At 37.9% G+C, this 22,783-nt stretch overlaps 1 protein-coding gene across 1 annotated transcript in view; it reads left to right on the top strand.

The window, feature by feature from the left end:
- The window catches only part of LOC138851667 (peroxisomal multifunctional enzyme type 2-like), a gene marked incomplete at its 5' end in the record, with an annotated part of 34,142 nt that overhangs the window by 4,553 nt on the left and 6,806 nt on the right, over positions 1–22,783 (top strand). Inside the window, 6 exon segments of the mRNA XM_070081026.1 lie at positions 3,244–3,321; positions 5,024–5,102; positions 6,497–6,657; positions 14,951–15,074; positions 18,907–19,079; positions 19,925–20,101. Coding sequence (XP_069937127.1) covers positions 3,244–3,321; positions 5,024–5,102; positions 6,497–6,657; positions 14,951–15,074; positions 18,907–19,079; positions 19,925–20,101 — 792 coding nt within the window.

The raw sequence follows: 22,783 nt of genomic DNA on the forward strand, positions 1-22,783 counted from the left end.
AAAGGTAGGGGGGGTGTGGACCAAGTGTTTACAGTGAAACACATAGGTGAACAGTATTTAGATAAGACTAAAGAGGTCTTTGTGGCATTTATGGATTTGGAAAAGGCGTATGACAGGGTGGATAGGGGGGCAATGTGGCAGATGTTGCAGGTGTATGGTGTAGGAGGTAGGTTACTGAAAGCAGTGAAGAGTTTTTACGAGGATAGTGAGGCTCAAGTTAGAGTATGTAGGAAAGAGGGAAATTATTTCCCAGTAAAAGTAGGCCTTAGACAAGGATGTGTGATGTCACCGTGGTTGTTTAATATATTTATAGATGGGGTTGTAAGAGAAGTAAATGCGAGGGTCTTGGCAAGAGGCGTGGAGTTAAAAGATAAAGAATCTCACATAAAGTGGGAGTTGTCACAGTTGCTCTTTGCTGATGACACTGTGCTCTTGGGAGATTCTGAAGAGAAGTTGCAGAGATTGGTGGATGAATTTGGTAGGGTATGCAAAAGAAGAAAATTAAAAGTGAATACAGGAAAGAGTAAGGTTATGAGGATAACAAAAAGATTAGGTGATGAAAGATTGGATATCAGATTGGAGGGAGAGGGTATGGAGGAGGTGAATGTATTCAGATATTTGGGAGTGGAGGTGTCAGCGGATGGGTCTATGCAAGATGAGGTGAATCATAGAATTGATGAGGGGAAAAGGGTGAGTGGTGCACTTAGGAGTCTGTGGAGACAAAGAACTTTGTCCTTGGAGGCAAAGAGGGGAATGTATGAGAGTATAGTTTTACCAATGCTCTTATATGGGTGTGAAGCATGGGTGATGAATGTTGCAGCGAGGAGAAGGCTGGAGGCAGTGGAGATGCCATGTCTGAGGGCAATGTGTGGTGTGAATATAATGCAGAGAATTCGTAGTTTGGAAGTTAGAAGGAGGTGCGGGATTACCAAAACTGTTGTCCAGAGGGCTGAGGAAGGGTTGTTGAGGTGGTTCGGACATGTGGAGAGAATGGAGCGAAACAGAATGACTTCAAGAGTGTATCAGTCTGTAGTTGAAGGAAGATGGGGTATGGGTCGGCCTAGGAAAGGTTGGAGGGAGGGGGTAAAGGAGGTTTTGTGTGCGAGGGGCTTGGACTTCCAGCAGGCATGCGTGAGCGTGTTTGATAGGAGTGAATGGAGACAAATGGTTTTTAATACTTGACGTGCTGTTGGAGTGTGAGCAAAGTAACATTTATGAAGGGGTTCAGGGAAACCGGCAGGCCGGACTTGAGTCCTGGAGATGGGAAGTACAGTGCCTGCACTCTGAAGGAGGGGTGTTAATGTTGCAGTTTAAAAACTGTAGTGTAAAGCACCCTTCTGGCAAGACAGTGATGGAGTGAATGATGGTGAAAGTTTTTCTTTTTTGGGCCACCCTGCCTTGGTGGGAATCGGCCAGTGTGATAATAAAAATAATAATAATAAAAATTTATATATATACAGGTACCATCCGACTTATGACCAAGCTTGGTTCCGACCAGCCGGTCATAAGGCAAAATGGATGTAAGTCGATCCTTACTGCTGAATATCAACATCACACTTCTGTAATGATTTTATTTTTTTGTTTTATTTTGGTATTTCATTTTTTACTTTACTTTTTATGCTGTTAGTACTGTATTTTATACTGTTAGGTTTAGGATAAACACTGTGTACAACACAAACAGTTGTTTATTTCCCAGAAATTTTGCATAAAAAGCATGGTCGTAAGTCGAGTGGTCATATGTCGAGCAGATTGTAAGTCGGATGGTAAGTGTATATAACTTATCATTTATGTTCTTAATTGTGTTATTTAACCCTTTGACTGTCGCGGCCGTATATATACGTTTGCGGGGTACCGTGTTTGACGTATATATACTCATAAATTCTAGCGGCTTCAAATCAGGCAGGAGAAAGCTAGTAGGCCCACATGTGAGAGAATGGGTCTGTGTGGTCAGTGTGCACCACATAAAAAAAATCCTGGAGCACGCAGTGCATAATGAGAAAAAAAAAACTCCGTCCGTTTTTTTTAATTAAAATGCCGACTTTGTGGTCTATTTTCGTATAGTATTTGTGGTTGTATTCTCGTTTTCTTGGTCTCATTTGATAGAATGGAAACTATATTATAGAAATGGAGGTGATTTTGATTAATTTTACTATAAAAAGAACCTGGAAATGGAGCACAAAGTACAGGAAATGTTTGATTTTTGCCGATGTTCAAAAGTAAACAAATGATGTCATTGTCCAATAAATGTCCAAATAGCCATTCTAATACGCAGTCATGAATGGGTTGATGTAATTTTTACAATTATTACAGTATTGCAGTAGTCTGCATAACAGTAAATCTTCTATTTTTTGTTTGAATAAAATTTCAAAATAAAAAGCAAGAGTAATATCACAGGGACCTGGAGACATGACTGATGAACAAAGAAAATGTTATTTTAGAGCCAGGAATGTCTGCATTGTTCATTCTGGACCTTATTTTGAAATTGTCGTATTTTTTAATTTTCGTGAAATTGGCCAAATTGCAAATTTCTGACCATGTTATTGGATAGTTGAAATCGGTAAATGGGCAGTTTCTTGTACTCAATCGATAGAAAAAATAGAGTTCTGAAGAAATAGTTATGAGTTTGGTTGACTGGAATAACGGAATTAGCCGAAAATAGGGCTCAAAGTGGGCGAAATTGCCGATTTTTAAATATCGCCGAAGTCGCTAATTTCGCGAGAGCGTAATTCCGTCAGTTTTCCATCAAATTTCGTTTTTTTGGTGTCTTTACAATCGGGAAAAGATTCTCTATCATTTCATAAGAAAAAATAATTTTTTTTTTTTTTTAAATTTTGCGACACCAGGAGACACCTCAGGATTTGGGGTTGCGACAGTCAAAGGGTTAATACTGCTTGTCTTAATAAGGTGTTTTTAAAAATGTTAATACTGTATATATTTTATTATCAATCTAGTAGCTTATACTATTCACCTTTAATAAAAGTTCAGGTTTTTATAATGGTTATATAATATAATGGCTAATTTCTCTAGTTCGTAGTTTTTCATATTGATGGCAGGAAATATTTCCTGGTAGCATGAGCATGGTCATATTCACTGCCATTGTCTGCCATATCTGTCTCTGTAGTAATCACCTTAATAAGAGCTTCACCTAAGACTTCAGTGTAATTTTTGTCTTCAGTAATATCTTCATTTCACTTTCACTATATCTAGAGTTGAATAATGGACTGCATTTCAATTTTCCACCAGGCTCTCCAAGGAAATAGAGGAAACTCTAAGGTGAAATCTAACCCCACTGCTGCTTCCTCTGCCTCACTTACTGGACCTGTGAGTTAATATTTAAGTTACCTTTATCACGTTCTTTCTCTTTTCAAACTTGAGTCCTGGAGGTGGGAAGTACAGTGCCTGCACTCTGAAGGAGGGGTGTTGATGTTGCAGTTTTATAACTGTAGTGTAAATATGCCTCTGGCAAGACAGTGATGGAGCAAATGCTGACGAAAGTGTTCCTTATTTTACGGGTCACCCTGCCTTGGTGGGAGACGGCTGATGTATTAATAAAAAATAAAAAGTTTCTTCTGTTTAGGGGAGTAAGATTAAAAATGTTTAAATATTCACATACATTTGATGGAATACAAGTTAGTGTTGTATGAACCTGGTTGTTGCGGTTTTTACTGGCATGACGAGCTGGATAACAAATTAGTTCAAATTACAAATAAATTGAGAAACTGTAGGTATATTATCTAAAATTGTCTATTATGCCCCCAGTCTGTAATACTAACACTCCTCTCTCATTTACCCATATTTCACGTATGGAATTTGTGTTTGAAGTTCTAGTTTGAACACAAAATCTCTGCTGTCAACCTATAACCAATTATCACACAACAAAAAGAAGTTATCAGAACCATCACAAGCTCATATTTCAGGCAACACAAGATAATGAAAGTAACAAAATTCTAGGCAATGAAGGATTAGATATCAGATTGGAGGGAGTATGAAGGACGTGAATGTATTTGGATATTTAGGAGTGCACATACTGGCAGATGGGTCACAAAAAATGAGGTGCATCAGAATAGACAGAGGGGAAAGGTACATGATATGTTGAGACATTTGTGAGAAGAAAAGTTTATGTATAGAGGTAAAGTGGAGAATGTACTAGAGTATAGTTATACAATTTTATATGGGTACAAGGCGAGGGCTTTTTTAAATGTTGCAGTGAGGAGGTTGGTGTGAATGTTGTGCAGAGAATTTTTAGTGTGGAGGATAGAAGATGGTGCATGATTACCAAAAGTATAGTTCAGAGGGCTGTAGAGGGATTGTTGAAGTGGTTTGGGCATGTATGGTGGATAGGGCAGAATTTGATGACTAAGAGTGTATATAATCTGGGATGGAAGGAAGGAGCAGGTAGCAGTTGTCCCAGGAAGGGATGGAGGGAGGGGTGAAGGAGGTTTTGAGTGCTAGGGGCTTGAACATCCAACAGGCTTGTGTGAGCTTGTTTGATTGGAGCAAGTGGAGACAATTGATTTTCATGGCTTAACTTCCTGTTGGAGTGCAACCAAGTTAACATTTATGAAGGGATTTAGGCAAACCAGTTAGCCAGACTTGAGTCCTGGCAATGGGAAGTACAGTGCCTGCACTCTTAAGGAGGGTTGGAGATATTTGCAGTTTTGAACTGTAGTATTGGTGCCAATCTGGCAAGACAGTGATAGAGTGAGAGTTGGTGAGTGCTTCTTCTCTTTTGGGTCACCCTGCCTCAGTGGGAGATGGCAGGATGACAGTTTTTATGGATCTTTGTTCACTAAACAAATTCTTAAAAAATTATTTCTTATGTAAGTGTATTATTTTTATCTTTATATATACATACTGCACTTTGAACTTGCTTACAAAAATATGGAGTGTACTGTAATATAGAATACAGTACTGTATTTTTTGCAAATGCACCTGCTAATTCTGCTACTGCTTGTGCTACAAGTACTGCTGTATACATAATTGATAGCATCATAGATATTAAAATTTTAATTTTTTTTATCAGCTCTCTGCAGTTGGAGTAAATTTAAAGGCAAGAAGCTTCACATACAATGCAAAAGATGTTATCTTATACGCACTTGGAGGTAAGAAGAGAAATTTGAATTCTTAGGTTTAAATTAAATTCAGTAAAAAAAAAGTTTGTGAACTATGTATAAAATAAGGTTTAAATTGGTGGACCTCATTGCTTAAAGATTTCACTTTGTGAGCAGTACTGTATTTGATACAAACATAGTGTAACATAGTGGTTCAGTTCTAAAATAGGCCACTAGTATGAAGCTAGTGCTTCATACTTCTGAAACTGGTTTATTTATTGTGCTATTTCTTTCTGAAATTGATTCCTGATCTGTGACTTGCTTTTTGATTTTTGACTGCCAGGTATGTTTTGTATTTTAGATGACCAATTTTTATTACAGAGGGCCTCACATTCCATACTAGTTTTTTTATCCATGACCTTTGTGGAATGCATCCCTCATAAATCATGAATGACTGCAGGATAGTTGTTGTGAAGAAAGCTGGCAACCTTTCATGTCACATTGTCCTTCAATGAGATGACAAAATGCATGTAATGAATGTGAATCAATTACAGCAGGCATGTGTGAGCATGTTAGAAAGAAGTGAGTGAAGATAAATGGGCCTTGGGACTTGATGAGCTGTTGGAATGTGGGCAGGGTAATATTCAGGAAAACTGGTTAGCTAGACTTGAGTCCTGGAGGTGAGAAGTACAGTGCTTACACTCCAAAGGAGGGGTTTGTGATATTTGCTGTTTAGAGGGACATCTAAACTGTTGTATATACAGTACATGCCTCTGGCAAGGCAGTGATAGTGTGAACAATGGTAAAAGTGTTTCTTTTTTTGGATCACCTTGTCTCAGTGGGAGATGGCAAGTGTGTTAAAAAGAAGTGCATTCTCATTATGTACTGATTTCTACACAAAACTAAAAGTTTTTTGTAGAGGTATCAAAAAAGGAAGTGAATCACAGATTAAATTAAACATAGATTTTTAAGCTTTTACCTGCATAGGTAGTTTTCACCTTAAAATGAGTTGCTTTCTCAAGAAACATCTGTAAAACAAATTTACATCTGAAAAATGCTGCGAATTAATGTTGGGAATGTGTTCCTTCATTGCATCACCTTGCCTCTGTGGGAGATGGCCTTGGAGGTAAAATATAAACGTTATGCTGTATGAATTTTTATAAGGCTCATAACTGGAATATCTCTACAGGTTTTTTTATTTATTTTTTAAACTGCAACCCATTAAAAGTGGAGTTTATTAAATTGCTGAAAACAGCTTGTGATGACTGTTTAAGTGTGTAGTGTATAAGGAACAACATCCTGGCTGAAGAGTGCAGCTTCTGGGTGGATGAAGAGAATTGAAAAAACTTGAAACTGACCACAGGGAAACAAATGTTAATTTATGACATTTTATTACACAAGAGGTAGTTGCATTTGTTATACAGTAAGTGCAACTGATTTTGCAGTTGGTGTGTCTACTGAGGATGAGAATGGTCTTCAGTTCTTGTATGAGAACAGTGAGGACTTTTCTCCATTACCAACCTTTGGTATTGTGCCATCACAAGCCACCATGATGGGTGGAGAACTCTGGAGTCAGATTCCTGGCTGGTCGGTTGATTTTACAAAGGTAAGCAGGATGCGTGAGCATGTTGCCATTTGGAGAGTCATTTAAATATGATGTTTTCACACTTCTGGCAAAGCAGCCAGTTTGAATAATGGTGAATTTGCTTTTTTTGGGGGGTCATCCCACCTGGGTGAGAAGTGGCCAGTGTGATTAAACAAAAAAATGTATTTTGCCATTCTACCTATACTTTCTACTACTGAATATTTTTGTAAAGTAAAAGGACACAAGTGCAACTAATGTGACATTTATTGTGGCAACGTTTCGCTCTCCAGGAGCTTTATCAAGCCATTACAAACAATACATGGACACAGAGGGTATATAAAGGCTCAGAGTGAATATTTTTAAACAATTCATGTGCAACTAAGTCTAAGCATCAAGCATTTATCTACTGTACTCATACATTCTCAAGCAGACTGCTCTAATTATCACTACATGCTTCATGTTACATCATAAACATGTGTATGTTTTTATTTTTAAAACATAAATTACATATTGTTATTCTGCTATTTAAAGAAAACTCAACTAAATGTTCCTCATTGTTGTTTACAAGAAGTGATTCAACCTGTCTTACAATGTCTTGGCTCTAAATTCTCTAAACATTTATGTAATTCCTCTTCAAGTTAAAATTATGGATGGACCTTAAAAGTAGCACTAATTCCTCAGAATGGGTGTTGTTAATTTTCTATGTTTTGTGCAAATTTAATAAAGTTTCCAATTATCATTACCTGACATTAAGAGAAATTATCTTTCAACAAACCATTTGTAGCTCAAAAAGAAAAACGAAAGTTACTCTTTTTAAATTTAGTAATATATACAGAAGGGTAGGTAGTAGGTTGGTAGACAGCAACCACCCAGGGAAGTACTACCGTCCTGCCAGATGACTGTGAAACAGAAACCTGTAACTGTTTTGCATGATGGTAGGATTGCTGGTTTTCTTTTTCTGTCTCATAAACACGCTAGATAACAGGGATATCTTGCTACTCCTACTTACACTTTGGTCACACTTCACAGACACGCACATGCATATATATATATACATACATCTAGGTTTTTCTCCTTTTTCTAAATAGCTCTTGTTCTTTTTTATTTCTTCTATTGTCCATGGGGAAGTGGAAAAGAATCTTTCCTCCGTAAGCCATGCGTGTCGTATGAGGCGACTAAAATGCCGGGAGCAATGGGCTAGTAACCCCTTCTCCTGTATACAATTACTAAAAAAGAGAAGAAGAAAAACTTTATAAAACTGGGTTGCTTAAATGTGCGTGGATGTAGTGCGGATGACAAGAAACAGATGATTGCTGATGTTATGAATGAAAAGAAGTTGGATGTCCTGGCCCTAAGCGAAACAAAGCTGAAGGGGGTAGGAGAGTTTCAGTGGGGGGAAATAAATGGGATTAAATCTGGAGTATCTGAGAGAGTTAGAGCAAAGGAAGGGGTAGCAGTAATGTTAAATGATCAGTTATGGAAGGAGAAAAGAGAATATGAATGTGTAAATTCAAGAATTATGTGGATTAAAGTAAAGGTTGGATGCGAAAAGTGGGTCATAATAAGCGTGTATGCACCTGGAGAAGAGAGGAATGCAGAGGAGAGAGAGAGATTTTGGGAGATGTTAAGTGAATGTATAGGAGCCTTTGAACCAAGTGAGAGAGTAATTGTGGTAGGGGACTTGAATGCTAAAGTAGGAGAAACTTTTAGAGAGGGTGTGGTAGGTAAGTTTGGGGTGCCAGGTGTAAATGATAATGGGAGCCCTTTGATTGAACTTTGTATAGAAAGGGGTTTAGTTATAGGTAATACATATTTTAAGAAAAAGAGGATAAATAAGTATACAAGATATGATGTAGGGCGAAATGACAGTAGTTTGTTGGATTATGTATTAGTAGATAAAAGACTGTTGAGTAGACTTCAGGATGTACATGTTTATCGAGGGGCCACAGATATATCAGATCACTTTCTAGTTGTAGCTACACTGAGAGTAAAAGGTAGATGGGATACAAGGAGAATAGAAGCATCAGGGAAGAGAGAGGTGAAGGTTTATAAACTAAAAGAGGAGGCAGTTAGGGTAAGATATAAACAGCTATTGGAGGATAGATGGGCTAATGAGAGCATAGGCAATGGGGTCGAAGAGGAATGGGGTAGGTTTAAAAATGTAGTGTTAGAGTGTTCAGCAGAAGTTTGTGGTTACAGGAAAGTGGGTGCAGGAGGGAAGAGGAGCGATTGGTGGAATGATGATGTAAAGAGAGTAGTAAGGGAGAAAAAGTTAGCATATGAGAAGTTTTTACAAAGTAGAAGTGATGCAAGGAGGGAAGAGTATATGGAGAAAAAGAGAGAGGTTAAGAGAGTGGTGAAGCAATGTAAAAAGAGAGCAAATGAGAGAGTGGGTGAGCTGTTATCAACAAATTTTGTTGAAAATAAGAAAAAGTTTTGGAGTGAGATTAACAAGTTAAGGAAGCCTAGAGAACAAATGGATTTGTCAGTTAAAAATAGGAGAGGAGAGTTATTAAATGGAGAGTTAGAGGTATTGGGAAGATGGAGGGAATATTTTGAGGAATTGTTAAATGTTGATGAAGATAGGGAAGCTGTGATTTCGTGTATAGGGCAAGGAGGAATAACATCTTGTAGGAGTGAGGAAGAGCCAGTTGTGAGTGTGGGGGAAGTTCGTGAGGCAGTAGGTAAAATGAAAGGGGGTAAGGCAGCCGGGATTGATGGGATAAAGATAGAAATGTTAAAAGCAGGTGGGGATATAGTTTTGGAGTGGTTGGTGCAATTATTTAATAAATGTATGGAAGAGGGTAAGGTACCTAGGGATTGGCAGAGAGCATGCATAGTTCCTTTGTATAAAGGCAAAGGGGATAAAAGAGAGTGCAAAAATTATAGGAGGATAAGTCTGTTGAGTGTACCTGGTAAAGTGTATGGTAGAGTTATAATTGAAAGAATTAAGAGTAAGACGGAGAATAGGATAGCAGATGAACAAGGAGGGTTTAGGAAAGGTAGGGGGTGTGTGGACCAGGTGTTTACAGTGAAACATATAAGTGAACAGTATTTAGATAAGGCTAAAGAGGTCTTTGTGGCATTTATGGATTTGGAAAAGGCGTATGACAGGGTGGATAGGGGGGCAATGTGGCAGATGTTGCAAGTGTATGGTGTAGGAGGTAGGTTACTGAAAGCAGTGAAGAGTTTTTACGAGGATAGTGAGGCTCAAGTTAGAGTATGTAGAAAAGAGGGAAATTTTTTCCCAGTAAAAGTAGGCCTTAGACAAGGATGTGTGATGTCACCGTGGTTGTTTAATATATTTATAGATGGGGTTGTAAGAGAAGTAAATGCGAGGGTCTTGGCAAGAGGCGTGGAGTTAAAAGATAAAGAATCACACACAGGGTGGGAGTTGTCACAGCTGCTCTTTGCTGATGACACTGTGCTCTTGGGAGATTCTGAAGAGAAGCTGCAGAGATTGGTGGATGAATTTGGTAGGGTGTGCAAAAGAAGAAAATTAAAGGTGAATACAGGAAAGAGTAAGGTTATGAGGATAACAAAAAGATTAGGTGATGAAAGATTGAATATCAGATTGGAGGGAGAGAGTATGGAGGAGGTGAACGTATTCAGATATTTGGGAGTGGACGTGTCAGCGGATGGGTCTATGAAAGATGAGGTGAATCATAGAATTGATGAGGGAAAAAGAGTGAGTGGTGCACTTAGGAGTCTGTGGAGACAGAGAACTTTGTCCTTGGAGGCAAAGAGGGGAATGTATGAGAGTATAGTTTTACCAACGCTCTTATATGGGTGTGAAGCATGGGTGATGAATGTTGCAGCGAGGAGAAGGCTGGAGGCAGTGGAGATGTCATGTCTGAGGGCAATGTGTGGTGTGAATATAATGCAGAGAATTCGTAGTTTGGAAGTTAGGAGGAGGTGCGGAATTACCAAAACTGTTGTCCAGAGGGCTGAGGAAGGGTTGTTGAGGTGGTTCGGACATGTAGAGAGAATGGAGCGAAACAGAATAACTTCAAGAGTGTATCAGTCTGTAGTGGAAGGAAGGCGGGGTAGGGGTCGGCCTAGGAAGGGTTGGAGGGAGGGGGTAAAGGAGGTTTTGTGTGCGAGGGGCTTGGACTTCCAGCAGGCATGCGTGAGCGTGTTTGATAGGAGTGAATGGAGACAAATGGTTTTTAATACTTGACGTGCTGTTGGAGTGTGAGCAAAGTAACATTTATGAAGGGATTCAGGGAAACCGGCAGGCCGGACTTGAGTCCTGGAGATGGGAAGTACAGTGCCTGCACTCTGAAGGAGGGGTGTTAATGTTGCAGTTTAAAAACTGTAGTGTAAAGCACCCTTCTGGCAAGACAGTGATGGAGTGAATGATGGTGAAAGTTTTTCTTTTTCGGGCCACCCTGCCTTGGTGGGAATCGGCCAGTGTGATAATAAAAAAAAAAAAAATACAGAAGGGGTTACTAGCCTCTGGCTCCTGGCATTTTAGTCACTTCTGACGACACGCATGGCTTACATAGGAAGAATTCTGTTTCACTTCCTCTTGGAGATAAGTGGAAATAAACAAGAACAAGAACTAGTAAGAAAATAGAAGAAAATCTAGAGGAGTTGGTATGTATATGCTTGTACATGCACTTGTAGTGTGACTTAAGTGTAAGTAGAAGTAGCAGGATGTACCTGAAGCCTTGTATGTTAATGAGACAGATAAGATACCAGCAATCCTACCATCATGTAAAACAATTACAGGTTTCCGTTTCACACTCACTTGGCAGGATGGTACTTCCCTGGGTGGTTGCTGTCTACCAACCTGCTGCCTCCCGTTAAGAAAATGGTGACCACTAATTTAAAAAAGGCTGATCATTTCCTTTAAAAGGCTTTCTTTTATGAGGTAAAATAATGCGAGATGATATCAATCCATCCCCATTCTTTGAGCAGTTCTTGTGCACCTGTAACAAAAGCTTCCTCATTACTCTCTCTCTTGGTAATTGATCATCAATACAATGTTTAAATATCACTCTGGTACTTTAAACAGGTAGACCCCTCTTATACAGTTGGTTAGGTTCTGGGCTGCCACTCTTTCACTCGACAGTGAAAATCACTGTAAAGTGAAACATCTGCTAAGATTGGGATGATGTGCAAAGCATGTAAAGTGAAAATATAGTTGTTATCAGGAATTTTAAAGTGAAACCTACGCTTATCAGTATGACATTAAGGAAATATCAGGGAAGACCTCAACAATGTCTCCCATGGAGTGTTTATGCTAGAGATGGAAAAGGATGTGCATTTTATATACCAATAAAGTAGTAATAATAAATATAGTCTAATGTGTAGCATGTTGGTAGACAGCAACCACCCAGTGAGGTACTACCATCCTGTTGTAGTAGGTTGGTAGACAGCAACCACCCAGTGAGGTACTACCATCCTGTTGTAGCATGTTGGTAGACAGCAACCACCCAGTGAGGTACTACCATCCTGTTGTAGTAGGTTGGTAGACAGCAACCACCCAGTGAGGTACTACCATCCTGTTGTAGTAGGTTGGTAGACAGCAACCACCCAGTGAGGTACTACCATCCTGTTGTAGTAGGTTGGTAGACAGCAACCACCCAGTGAGGTACTACCATCCTGTTGTAGTAGGTTGGTAGACAGCAACCACCCAGTGAGGTACTACCGTCCTGTTGTAGTAGGTTGGTAGACAGCAACCACCCAGGGTCCAGATGAGTGAAAGACGGAAACCTGTATTTGTTTTACATGAGGGTAGGAGAGCTGATGACTTTTTTCTGTCTTGTAAACACACATGATAACGGGTATACCTTGATACTTTTACTTACATTAGGTCACACTACACATGCATGTACATGTTTATGTATATGCACTCATCTAAGTTTTCTTTGATTTTTTCTTAATAGTTCTTGTTCTCATTATTTCCCTCTCATATCCATGGGGAAGTGAAATAAGAATCTTTTCTCCATAAGCCATGCATGTTGTGAAAGTCAACTCAAATGTCAGGAGCAATGGACATCCTAGGGAAGGATGGAGGGAAGGTGTAAAAGAGGTTTTGTGTGCAATGGATTTGGACATACAGCAGGCATGTGTGAGTGTGTTAGATAGGAGTGATTGGAGATGAATGGTTTTTGGGACTTGACATTCTGTTGGAGTGTGAGTAGGGTAATATTTTGTGAAGGGATTCAGGGAAACCAGTTAGCCAGACTTGAATCCTGGAGGTGGGAAATACAATGCCTGCACTTTAAAGGAGGGTTTGGGATATTTACTGTTTGGAGTGACACCTAAACTGTTGTATCTGAGTGCCCCTTCAAAGACAATGATTGTGTGAATGATGGTGAAAGTGTTGAATGATAGTGAAAATGTTTCACCTGCCTTGGTGGGGGATGGCTGACACGTTAAAATAAATGTTGAAGTATTATTACGGATACACTATGATGATAGTGATGAAAGTCTCTGAGCTAAATTACTGTGAAACAATTTTATGTATGTTATTTCCACAAGTGTATGCATGAGGCTTGATACTGGCATATTAATATCTTGCATTAGAATTTATGCACATCTGGTAATGGGATCCTTACTAGTAATGCATGCATAAGTATGTATATGGAGATAGAGGACATGCCTGGTGATTTGGGATTATGCTCCTATAATAATGTCCATTGAAGTACAATGAATCTCATTGGTGGCAACTGACATGCTTGCATATATTAGTGGTCAGACAGTAGAGTAGATGTAGTCTTTTGTTTCATTATACAGTATTTAGAATATTTTTCAGGTTTTAATTTGAGAAGGTGTACATTATCAGATTGAATTTAGCTTTCTGTATACAAATAAATATAGTATTCTGAAAGATCATTGTTTAACCCTTTCAGGGTTGGTGCCGTACTAGTACGGCTTGCACGCCAGGGTTAGTGCCGTATTAGTACGCATAAATTCTAGTGCCTTCAAATCTAGCCAGAGAAAGCTGGTAGGCCTACATATGAAAGAATGGGTCTATGTGGTCATTGTGCACAGTATAAAAAAAATCCTGCAGCACACGGTGCATAATGAGAAAAAAAAACTCCGACCGTGTTTTTTGCTTTAAAACAGCGATTTTGCAGTGTATTTTCGTATGCTATTTATGGTTATATTCTAGTTTTCCTGGTCTCATTTTATAGAATGGAAGACATATTACAGAAATTGAGATGATTTTGATTGGTTTCACAATGAAAAGTACCTTGAAATTGAGCTCAAAGTAGCAGAAATGTTCGATTTTTGCCAAAGTTCAAAAGTAAACAAATCATGCCAAGTGTCCAATACACATCAACTGGTGAGTCTGATATTCTTTCACAAGTGCGCAGATATTATTTATACCATTTCTACACTAATGCAGTAGTCTGCATAACAGTAAATCTTCTATTTTTTTTGTGAGAATAAAAATTCAAAGTGGAAAGCAAAAGAAATGTAAGAGAGGCCTGGGGACGTGACTAATGAACAGAAAAAATGTTATTTTAGTGCCAGGAATGTCTGTCTTGTTTATTCTGGACCCTATTTGGAAATTGGCGGCTTTTGAAATTTGTGTGAAACTGGCAAAATTGCCAATCTCTGACCACTTTATTGGATAGTTGAAATCAATAAATGGGTGGTTTCTTGTACTCATTCAATAGAAAAAATGGAGTTCTAGGAAAATAGCTATGATTTTTGTCGACTGGTACATTGGAATTGGCTGAAAATAGGGCTCAAAGTGGGCGAAATTGCTGATGCATAAACATCGTCGAGACCGCTAACTTCACAAGAGCATAATTCCATAAGTTTTCCATCAAATTTCATACTTTTGGTGTCATTATGATTGGGAAAAGATTCTCTATAATTTCATAAGAAAAAATAATTTTTTTTTTTCGAAAAATTTCCAACCCTGAGAACAAGTTCAAGAGAGGGCCTGCCGACCCTGAAAGGGTTAAAACATGAAACATTATAAGAAGGAAATACCTGTTCAGTCGAGCTTTGAAAATGTGGACTTGGCTGCTTCAAAGAAAAGTGACAGGTCTGTTTTGGTACTCTGTCATTGATATGGTATTCTTTGGTTTGTAATGTAATGCCTTATTGTAGGAAATATTCCTTGAAATTTTCTCTTTTCATATTTGCATGGGTTAGGCAGGATGGATCATAAGTTCAAAAATGACTCTGGCCTCAAATGACTTGAATTTTCAGTGCTAAACAACATATAAATTTTCCCTGATGCTGTACAATTCAACCTGGGCTTCGTACTGATTAATTCTCATTTACAAACTGAAATACAGCAGTTAAGTTTCTGTTGAAGAGTACCAAGAATTTTTCATTTCAGCTTCTTCATGGAGAAATGTACATAGAAAACATCAAACCCCTGCCAACAAGTGCCACTTTATACACAGAACTGAAGGTGGTGGATGTTTTAGACAAGGGCTCTGGAGCTGTCCTCATCTCTAATAGTAAGTTTTGATATGGTAATAGTATTTTTTTTGTTGGCTTGATATAGCTTCAAAACATTCCCTAATGTATTTATCCCTTCAAGAGTTATCCTAATCTTCAAAAGTGGTGGTCAAACAGAAATCTTTAATTATAGGCCAATTTCTAACAGGCTATTATTAAACATTTTTGAGAAAAAAATAATGCTGTATTTAAATCAGTCCATGAATTCATACCTACAGTAGACCCCAGCAGTAGGTGGAAACATGTGGCTGTGAAAGACAGTGTTGCACATGCTCTTCCAATCAACATAGGGGTTCCACGGGGCAGTGTCCTCAGCCTTCCACCATTCCTCATTTACATCAGTTACCTTCCCAGTGCCTTGCAGGAACTTAAACCAAATCTAGTCGCAGATGACATAACTTGTCATCTCAAATACTGAGCCAGTTGTCTTCAAAAATACATCAATGCTGATCTTGAAAAGATATTTACCTGGATGATGACAAAAACACACACACACCTGAGCTTGAAAAGATATCTACCTGGCTGACTATGAACAAACACTCAGTACTGACAAGACCTTCCACATAGTGTTTGGGACAAAGATAAAAATATTAATTTAAACATTCTGATTAATAATACATGCACTGAAAGACAAGTAGTGTAAATTCCTAGGTATACAGATTGACAGCAAGATAAACTTTCAGCTCGCACATCCCAGTCATCTCTTAAGAAAATATTTAGGCTAAGACAGTGAGTATTTTTTTTTTTTAAATATGCTGCATTGTGCCTTAATTATCATTACTTACCATTTACTGCTTTTTAATCTACCCTTACCTCACTTGTGGCATTTGCACATGGGAATCTATAACAGCAGATTATCATAAACCTGTTGTTACTCAACAAAAATATGCTTTTTGAATGATCAGTCAATCAGGTTTCTAGGCAACACTTGCCCCCTTCTATTCAACAGTTGCAGTCTGCTCAATGTTCAGAATATTCACACTACAGTAGGGCCTCACTTATACAGCAGGTTAGGTTCCAGGTTACCGCTATAAAGCGGAAATTGCCATAAAATGGAACACCCTTTTTTTCCACTTGTAAATGCATAGAAATACTAGATAACAAGTCTACACTAACATAGATTAAGTTAGCAATAGAACTAGGCATTAAAAACAATAAAAAAGTAAAATACACATATAGTACACTCATTACTTACCTTAAAATATTTGTAGTCTTAATCTAGGGTGAGATGAGTAGTATGTATGGTAGTGAGCCAGGCTACCATACCAGGCAACCCCACCCACACATAATATTCTATGACATTTAAGCATCCCAAAGTGATAAAATGCATATACAGTTCACTCATTACTTACCTTAACCCTTTAACTGTCGAAGGGCCCAATCCTGAAGTTGCTCCTGGTGTCGCAAAATATTCGAAAAAAAAAAAAATTATTTTTTCTTATGAAATGATAGAGAATCTTTTCCCGATTGTAAAGACACCAAAAAAACGAAATTTGATGGAAAACTGACGGAATTACGCTCTCGCGAAGTTAGCGACTTCGGCGATATTTAAAAATCGGCAATTTCGCCCACTTTGAGCCCTATTTTCGGCTAATTCCGTTATTCCAGTCAACCAAACTCATAACTATTTCTTCAGAACTCTATTTTTTCTATCGATTGAGCACAAGAAACTGCCCATTTACCGATTTCAACTACCCAATAACATGGTCAGAAATTTGCAATTTGGCCAATTTCACGAAAATTAAAAAATACGACAATTTCAAAATAAGGTCCAGAATGAACAATGCAGACATTCCTGGCTCTAAAATAAGATTTTCTTTGTTCATCAGTCATGTCTCCAGGTCCCTGTGATATTACTCTTGCTTTTTATTTTGAAATTTTATTCAAACAAAAAATAGAAGATTTACTGTTATGCAGACTACTGCAATACTGTAATAATTGTAAAAATTACATCAACCCATTCATGACTGCGTATTAGAATGGCTATTTGGACATTTATTGGACAATGACATCATTTGTTTACTTTTGAACATCGGCAAAAATCAAACATTTCCTGTACTTTGTGCTCCATTTCCAGGTTCTTTTTATAGTAAAATTAATCAAAATCACCTCCATTTCTATAATATAGTTTCCATTCTATCAAATGAGACCATGAAAACGAGAATACAACCACAAATACTATACGAAAATAGACCACAAAGTCGGCATTTTAATTAAAAAAAACGGTCGGAGTTTTTTTTTTCTCATTATGCACTGCGTGCTCCAGGATTTTTTTTATGTGGTGCACACTGACCACACAGACCCATTCTCTCACATGTGGGCCTACTAGCTTTCTCCTGCCTGATTTGAAGCCGCTAGAATTTATGAGTATATATACGTCAAACACGGTACCTCACAAACGTATATATACGGCCGCGACAGTCAAAGGGTTAAAATATTTGTAGTCTTAATGTAGGGTTAAAGGTGAGTAAACAAGATAAAATGAATAAATGAGAGAGAGAATGAGTGCATGAGGGAGGACAGGTGCAGAGTTATGTTACCAAACCAGGCAAATGTAAGTTTTGTAAACAGTGTACCCGTCTGGTTTGTGTAAAAGTTGTCTCTACGTTGTGTACAAGTTGTGTACAGGTTGTCTCTACATTGTGTACAAGCTGTCTCTACATTGATATGGAGGAATAAATAAAGAGGAACACTTCCATTCTCATGTAACACCATTTTTAGAAGAAATGAAGCTCTGAGTGAAGGCAATGGAAATAAGCCACACAGACTTTTTTTTGGGTTATCCTAGGTACTTTAAACATTTTCTGCTATGTATGATAATCTGTATAACTGTATTTGTGTATACCTAAATAAACTTACATACATACGAAAGGAATAATTTTCTACAGTTACCCATTATAAATGGATTAATGAAAAAATGTGTATTAACGTAATATACGACATTTAATGAGACTTGGTGATTATTATTATTATCATCATTACTAATATGGTGTCTCGAGACATAAGACACTCTTACTGATTTTAATGTGTACCTGCACACCAGCACAGTGTGTAAGTTTATTTAGGTACAGGTATACATAAGTATAATTATCAGAGTATATATAAAATATGAAATAACTTTTAAAAACACTTGAAATTTTGGAGTTTCCAGACATAATGGAGAGACTTAGTGCTTATGGATCTCACATAGAATGTAAACAAACCGGGTGGGGCACAGTGACCGTATTAGAAAGTCAGGTGGAGGGAGCTATATAGAGAGTTTTGGTCATAATTTGAAATAACCGTATTAGCGGAACGCCGTAAAGCAGGGCCCTACTGTATATTTACAGTACACTTTAACATTGGAAAGTTGCAACAGAGCACACAGACACAACACAAGGAACAAGTATCTCTTTGACATATCACATGTTCAACTTAACCTGTTTAGAAGCTCCATGCAATTTACATGCAGATTTTGTGTGAAAGTAACAAGGAAAAATGAAATTTTTTTACTACTTTTTGTTTTTGGCTTTTAATCTGTTTATTTTCTTATATTATTCAAATACTTAAGATTTAGGACTCTGAAGGAGGGGTGTTGATATGTTGCAGTTTTTTTTAACTGTACTGTACTGTAGGCATGCCTCTGGCAAGACAGTGATGGAGTGAATGATGATGAAAGTGGTTCTTCTTTTTCGGGTCACCCTGCTTTGGTGGGAAATGGCCGATGTGTTAACAAAAAAGTCAATAATTTTTTATAATTTGGTTTATTAAAGCAGTTGTGCTTGTTTTACATGCTGGAGGGGTGGTATTGTACTAAAGTATAAAATCTGACTTGCCAGTTCTCTCTTACAGCATTGACGAAAGATGAAAAAGGTGATCCAGTGTCTTGGGCACAGTGGTCATTGTTTATAGTTGGGGAAGGAAATTTTGGAGGTCCAAGGAAGAGCACAAAGGCTGTACCTCTGTATGATGCTCCCAAGAGAAGCCCAGATGCCACAGAAGAGTTCAAGACAGACATTGATCAGGTATGGTAATTATTTTATGGTATCATGTTTGAAGAAATGAGAAAACACATGATATTCAGCAGTGACTTTTTTTTTTTCTTAGATATAGGAAATAAAAAATTCAGAATAAACACAGAATGCAGAACACAAACAGGCCGTCTCATAGACCATAAGTAGCTTATGTAAAAAGAATAATAATGTTAGGAATAATAATGTTAGTTGATTGTCATTTTGAGAATACTAACGTAAATGCAGTAAAGGCCAGAATAATGACAGGGTGGACAACGAGAACCTTCAGCACAAGAGAAATAGCAGCAGTGATGTTATTGTTTAAGTTACTTGTGCTCTTAGGTCTGGAATATTGCTGTTCTCACAGCTCTGTTCAAGGCAGGAGAAATATCAGAGCAAGAAAATGTAGAGATCATTTAGTGTCCACATCTAGTCAATAAAGCATTTAAACTACTGAGAATGCCTCAAAGTACTTGGAAGGTACTCTCTGGGACAAAGAGAGAGAGAGATATCTGATAATAGACACCTAGAAGATATTGGAGGGTGAGGTCCCTAATCTGCATGATACCATCTCTTACTGGAGTGCATGGCTGAACTGCCATATTTTTAGAATTTTATGGCACAAATGCTCAATTTATATTGAAAATACAATGTGTGATATCGCTATGAGTCTCTTTAGTGTATGAGGAAAGTTCTTTATTCATAAATATGAAATTATTATACGTGTTTTTCAAAATGTGATCTACATTTCTCATTTGCAAGCCCCTTACCTGGCGTGTTTTTCTATTATGCTGTATAGTCAGTTGTCAATAAATATAAAACACACAGCATAAATTAGTGATTATTTAATATTTCAGGCTGCTCTGTACCGGCTCAATGGGGACCGTAATCCACTTCACATTGATCCTGCCTTTGCTGCTATGGGTGGTTTTAGTCAGCCTATCCTTCATGGACTTTGTTTCTTTGGTATTGCTGCTCGAATAATTCTGAAGAACTTTTGTAAAAATGATGCAAAGTTATTTAAGGCCATGAAGGTATGTTTGATTTTATTTGTTAATGTTTTGCAACAGTATTAATTGAGATGTATGGATTTGAGTGGGGATAATTTAATATGACTTTTATCTTTTTTAAAGATGGTGAAATAATAGCCCATTATAAATGCAGATTATTACTTACTTTAAATTGTTTATATAAAATGTATACTGCATTCAACTTATAAAAACTAATTTTTTTTTTTTAGCACACTGGCCGTCTCTCACCAAGGCAGGGTGACCCGAAAAAGAAACACTTTCACCATCATTCACACTATACATGTCTCTAGCAAGACAGTAATGGATAGTGCTTTTACTATCACTCACACTACGTGCACCTCTGGCAAGACAGTGATAATGTGAATGCTGGTGAAAGTGTATCTTTTTTGGGTCGCCTGCCTTGGTGGAAGATGTTTAGTGTTTTAAGAAAAACTGATTTAACAGTTGAATGCAGTATACCTTCACAAGCTGTAATCTATTATTTGGAGACAAAATCATAACAAGGTGTCAAAATAATTACTGAATGAATACACTATACTGTTTGGGATGAATGAGGCAGGTAAAATATATTGTCATGGGTATGAAAATAAATATAAGTATGACAGATGATCTATGTGGGGAAGTGGAAAAGAATTCTTCCATAAGCCACGCATCTCATAAGAGGCAACTAAAATACCGGTAGCAAGGGGCTAGTAACCCTTTCTCCTGTAAAAATTATTAAATTTAAAAAGAGAGGCTTTGATTTGTCTTTTTAGGTCACCCTACCTCAGTGGGGTATTGCCAGTTTGTTGGAAAAAGTCAGTGTTTAAAAGTAAAGGATTTGAGTCCTGGAGGTGGGAAGTACAGTGGACCCCTGCCTGACGAACACATCACGGTAAGTTACATCCGCCATATGAAGCATTTGAACGCAAAAGTTTTGCTTCACCTCACGATAAAAAACTTGCCTTATGTGATTTGTCCGGGACACGTCCCACGTGTGGCCTCAGCGCCAGTGTTTACAAGCCAGCCAGTGCGGTTGCATCTACGCATTCATTCGGTACATTTCACATTATTCCAGTGTTTTTAGTGCTTGTAACTGCAAAATATGTCCCCATGGACCTCAAGAAAGCTTCTAGTGTCATCCCTGTGGTAAAAAGGGCGAGAATTAGTATGGAATTGAAAAAAGAGATTAAGGAAATGTGTGCAAAGTGGGTTGAACTAGACACAGCTACTGCAAGCCGTGTTGGCAACCTGTACAATGACAATATTATGGCCCATTTTAGGAAAGTCTTAACCCTTTGAGGGTTTTGGCCGTACTAGTACGGCTTACGACCCAGGGTTTTTGACGTACTAGTACGCCTAAATTCTAGCGCCCTCAAATCTAGTGGGAGAAAGCTGGTAGGCATACATATGAAAGAATGGGTCTATGTGGTCAGTGTGTGCAGTATAAAAAAAATCCTGCAGCGCACAGTGCATAATGAGAAAAGAAAAACTTTGACCGTGTTTTTGGAATAAAACAGCGACTTTGCACTGTATTTTCGTATGATATTCATTGTTGTATTCTAGTTTTCTTGGTCTCATTTTATAGAATGGAAGACATATTACAGAAATTGAGATGATTTTGACTGGTTTTACAATGAAAAGTACCTTGAAATTGAGCGCAAAGTAGCAGAAATGTTCGATTTTTACCAAAGTTCAAAAGTAAACAAATCATGCCAAGCGTCCAATACACGTCAACTGGTGAGTCTAATATTCTTTCACAAGTGCGCTGATATTATTTATACCATTTCTACACTAATGCAGCAGTCTGCATAACAGTAAATCTTCTATTTTTTGTAAGAATAAAAATTGAAAGTGGAAAGCCAAAGAAATATAAGAGGGGCCTGGGGATGTGACTAACAAACAGAGGAAATGTTATTTTAGTGCCAGGAATGTCTTTCTTGTTTATTCTGGACCCTATTTGGAAATTGGCATCTTTTGAAATTTGTGTGAAATTGGCAAAATTGCTAAATTCTGACCACTGTATTGGATAGTTGAAATTGGTAAATGGGTGGTTTCTTGTACTCATTCAATAGAAAAAAATGGAGTTCTAGAGAGATAGTTATGATTTTTGTTGACTAGTACACTGGAATTGGCCGAAAATAGGGCTCAAAGTGGGCAAAATCGCCGATGCGTAAACATCGTCGAGACCGCTAACTTCGCGAGAGCATAATTCTGCAAGTTTTCCATCAAATTTCATACTTTTGGTGTCATTATGACCGGGAAAAGATTCTCTATCTTTTCATAAGAAAAAATATTTTTTTTTTTTAAATTTGGCCGACCCTGAGAACAAATCTCGGAGAGGGCCTGTCGACCCTCAAAGGGTTAAAGGAACGGGAGGTACAGAGCTGTATGGACAGATTTGTTGTGTGACAGAGGTCCAGTGACTCTCAAGCTGGTCCTAGTGGCATTAAAAGAAGAAGGGAAGTAACCCCGGAAAAGGACTTGCTACCTCAAGTCCTAATGGAAGGGGATTCCTCTTCTAAACAATAACTTCCACACTCTCCCCTCCTCCCATCCCATCAATCATCACCAAATCTTCAATAAAGGTAAGTGTCATGTATTCTATTCTTAGTTGAGTAGTAATTGTGCATGTCTTCTTCAGTTTGTGTGTATTAAAACTAATATTTCATGTGATAATTTTTTTTTTTTCATACTTTGGGTTGT

This window comes from Cherax quadricarinatus, unplaced genomic scaffold (genome assembly GCF_038502225.1).
Source record: "Cherax quadricarinatus isolate ZL_2023a unplaced genomic scaffold, ASM3850222v1 Contig1483, whole genome shotgun sequence".
Classification (NCBI taxonomy): Eukaryota; Metazoa; Arthropoda; class Malacostraca; order Decapoda; family Parastacidae; genus Cherax; species Cherax quadricarinatus.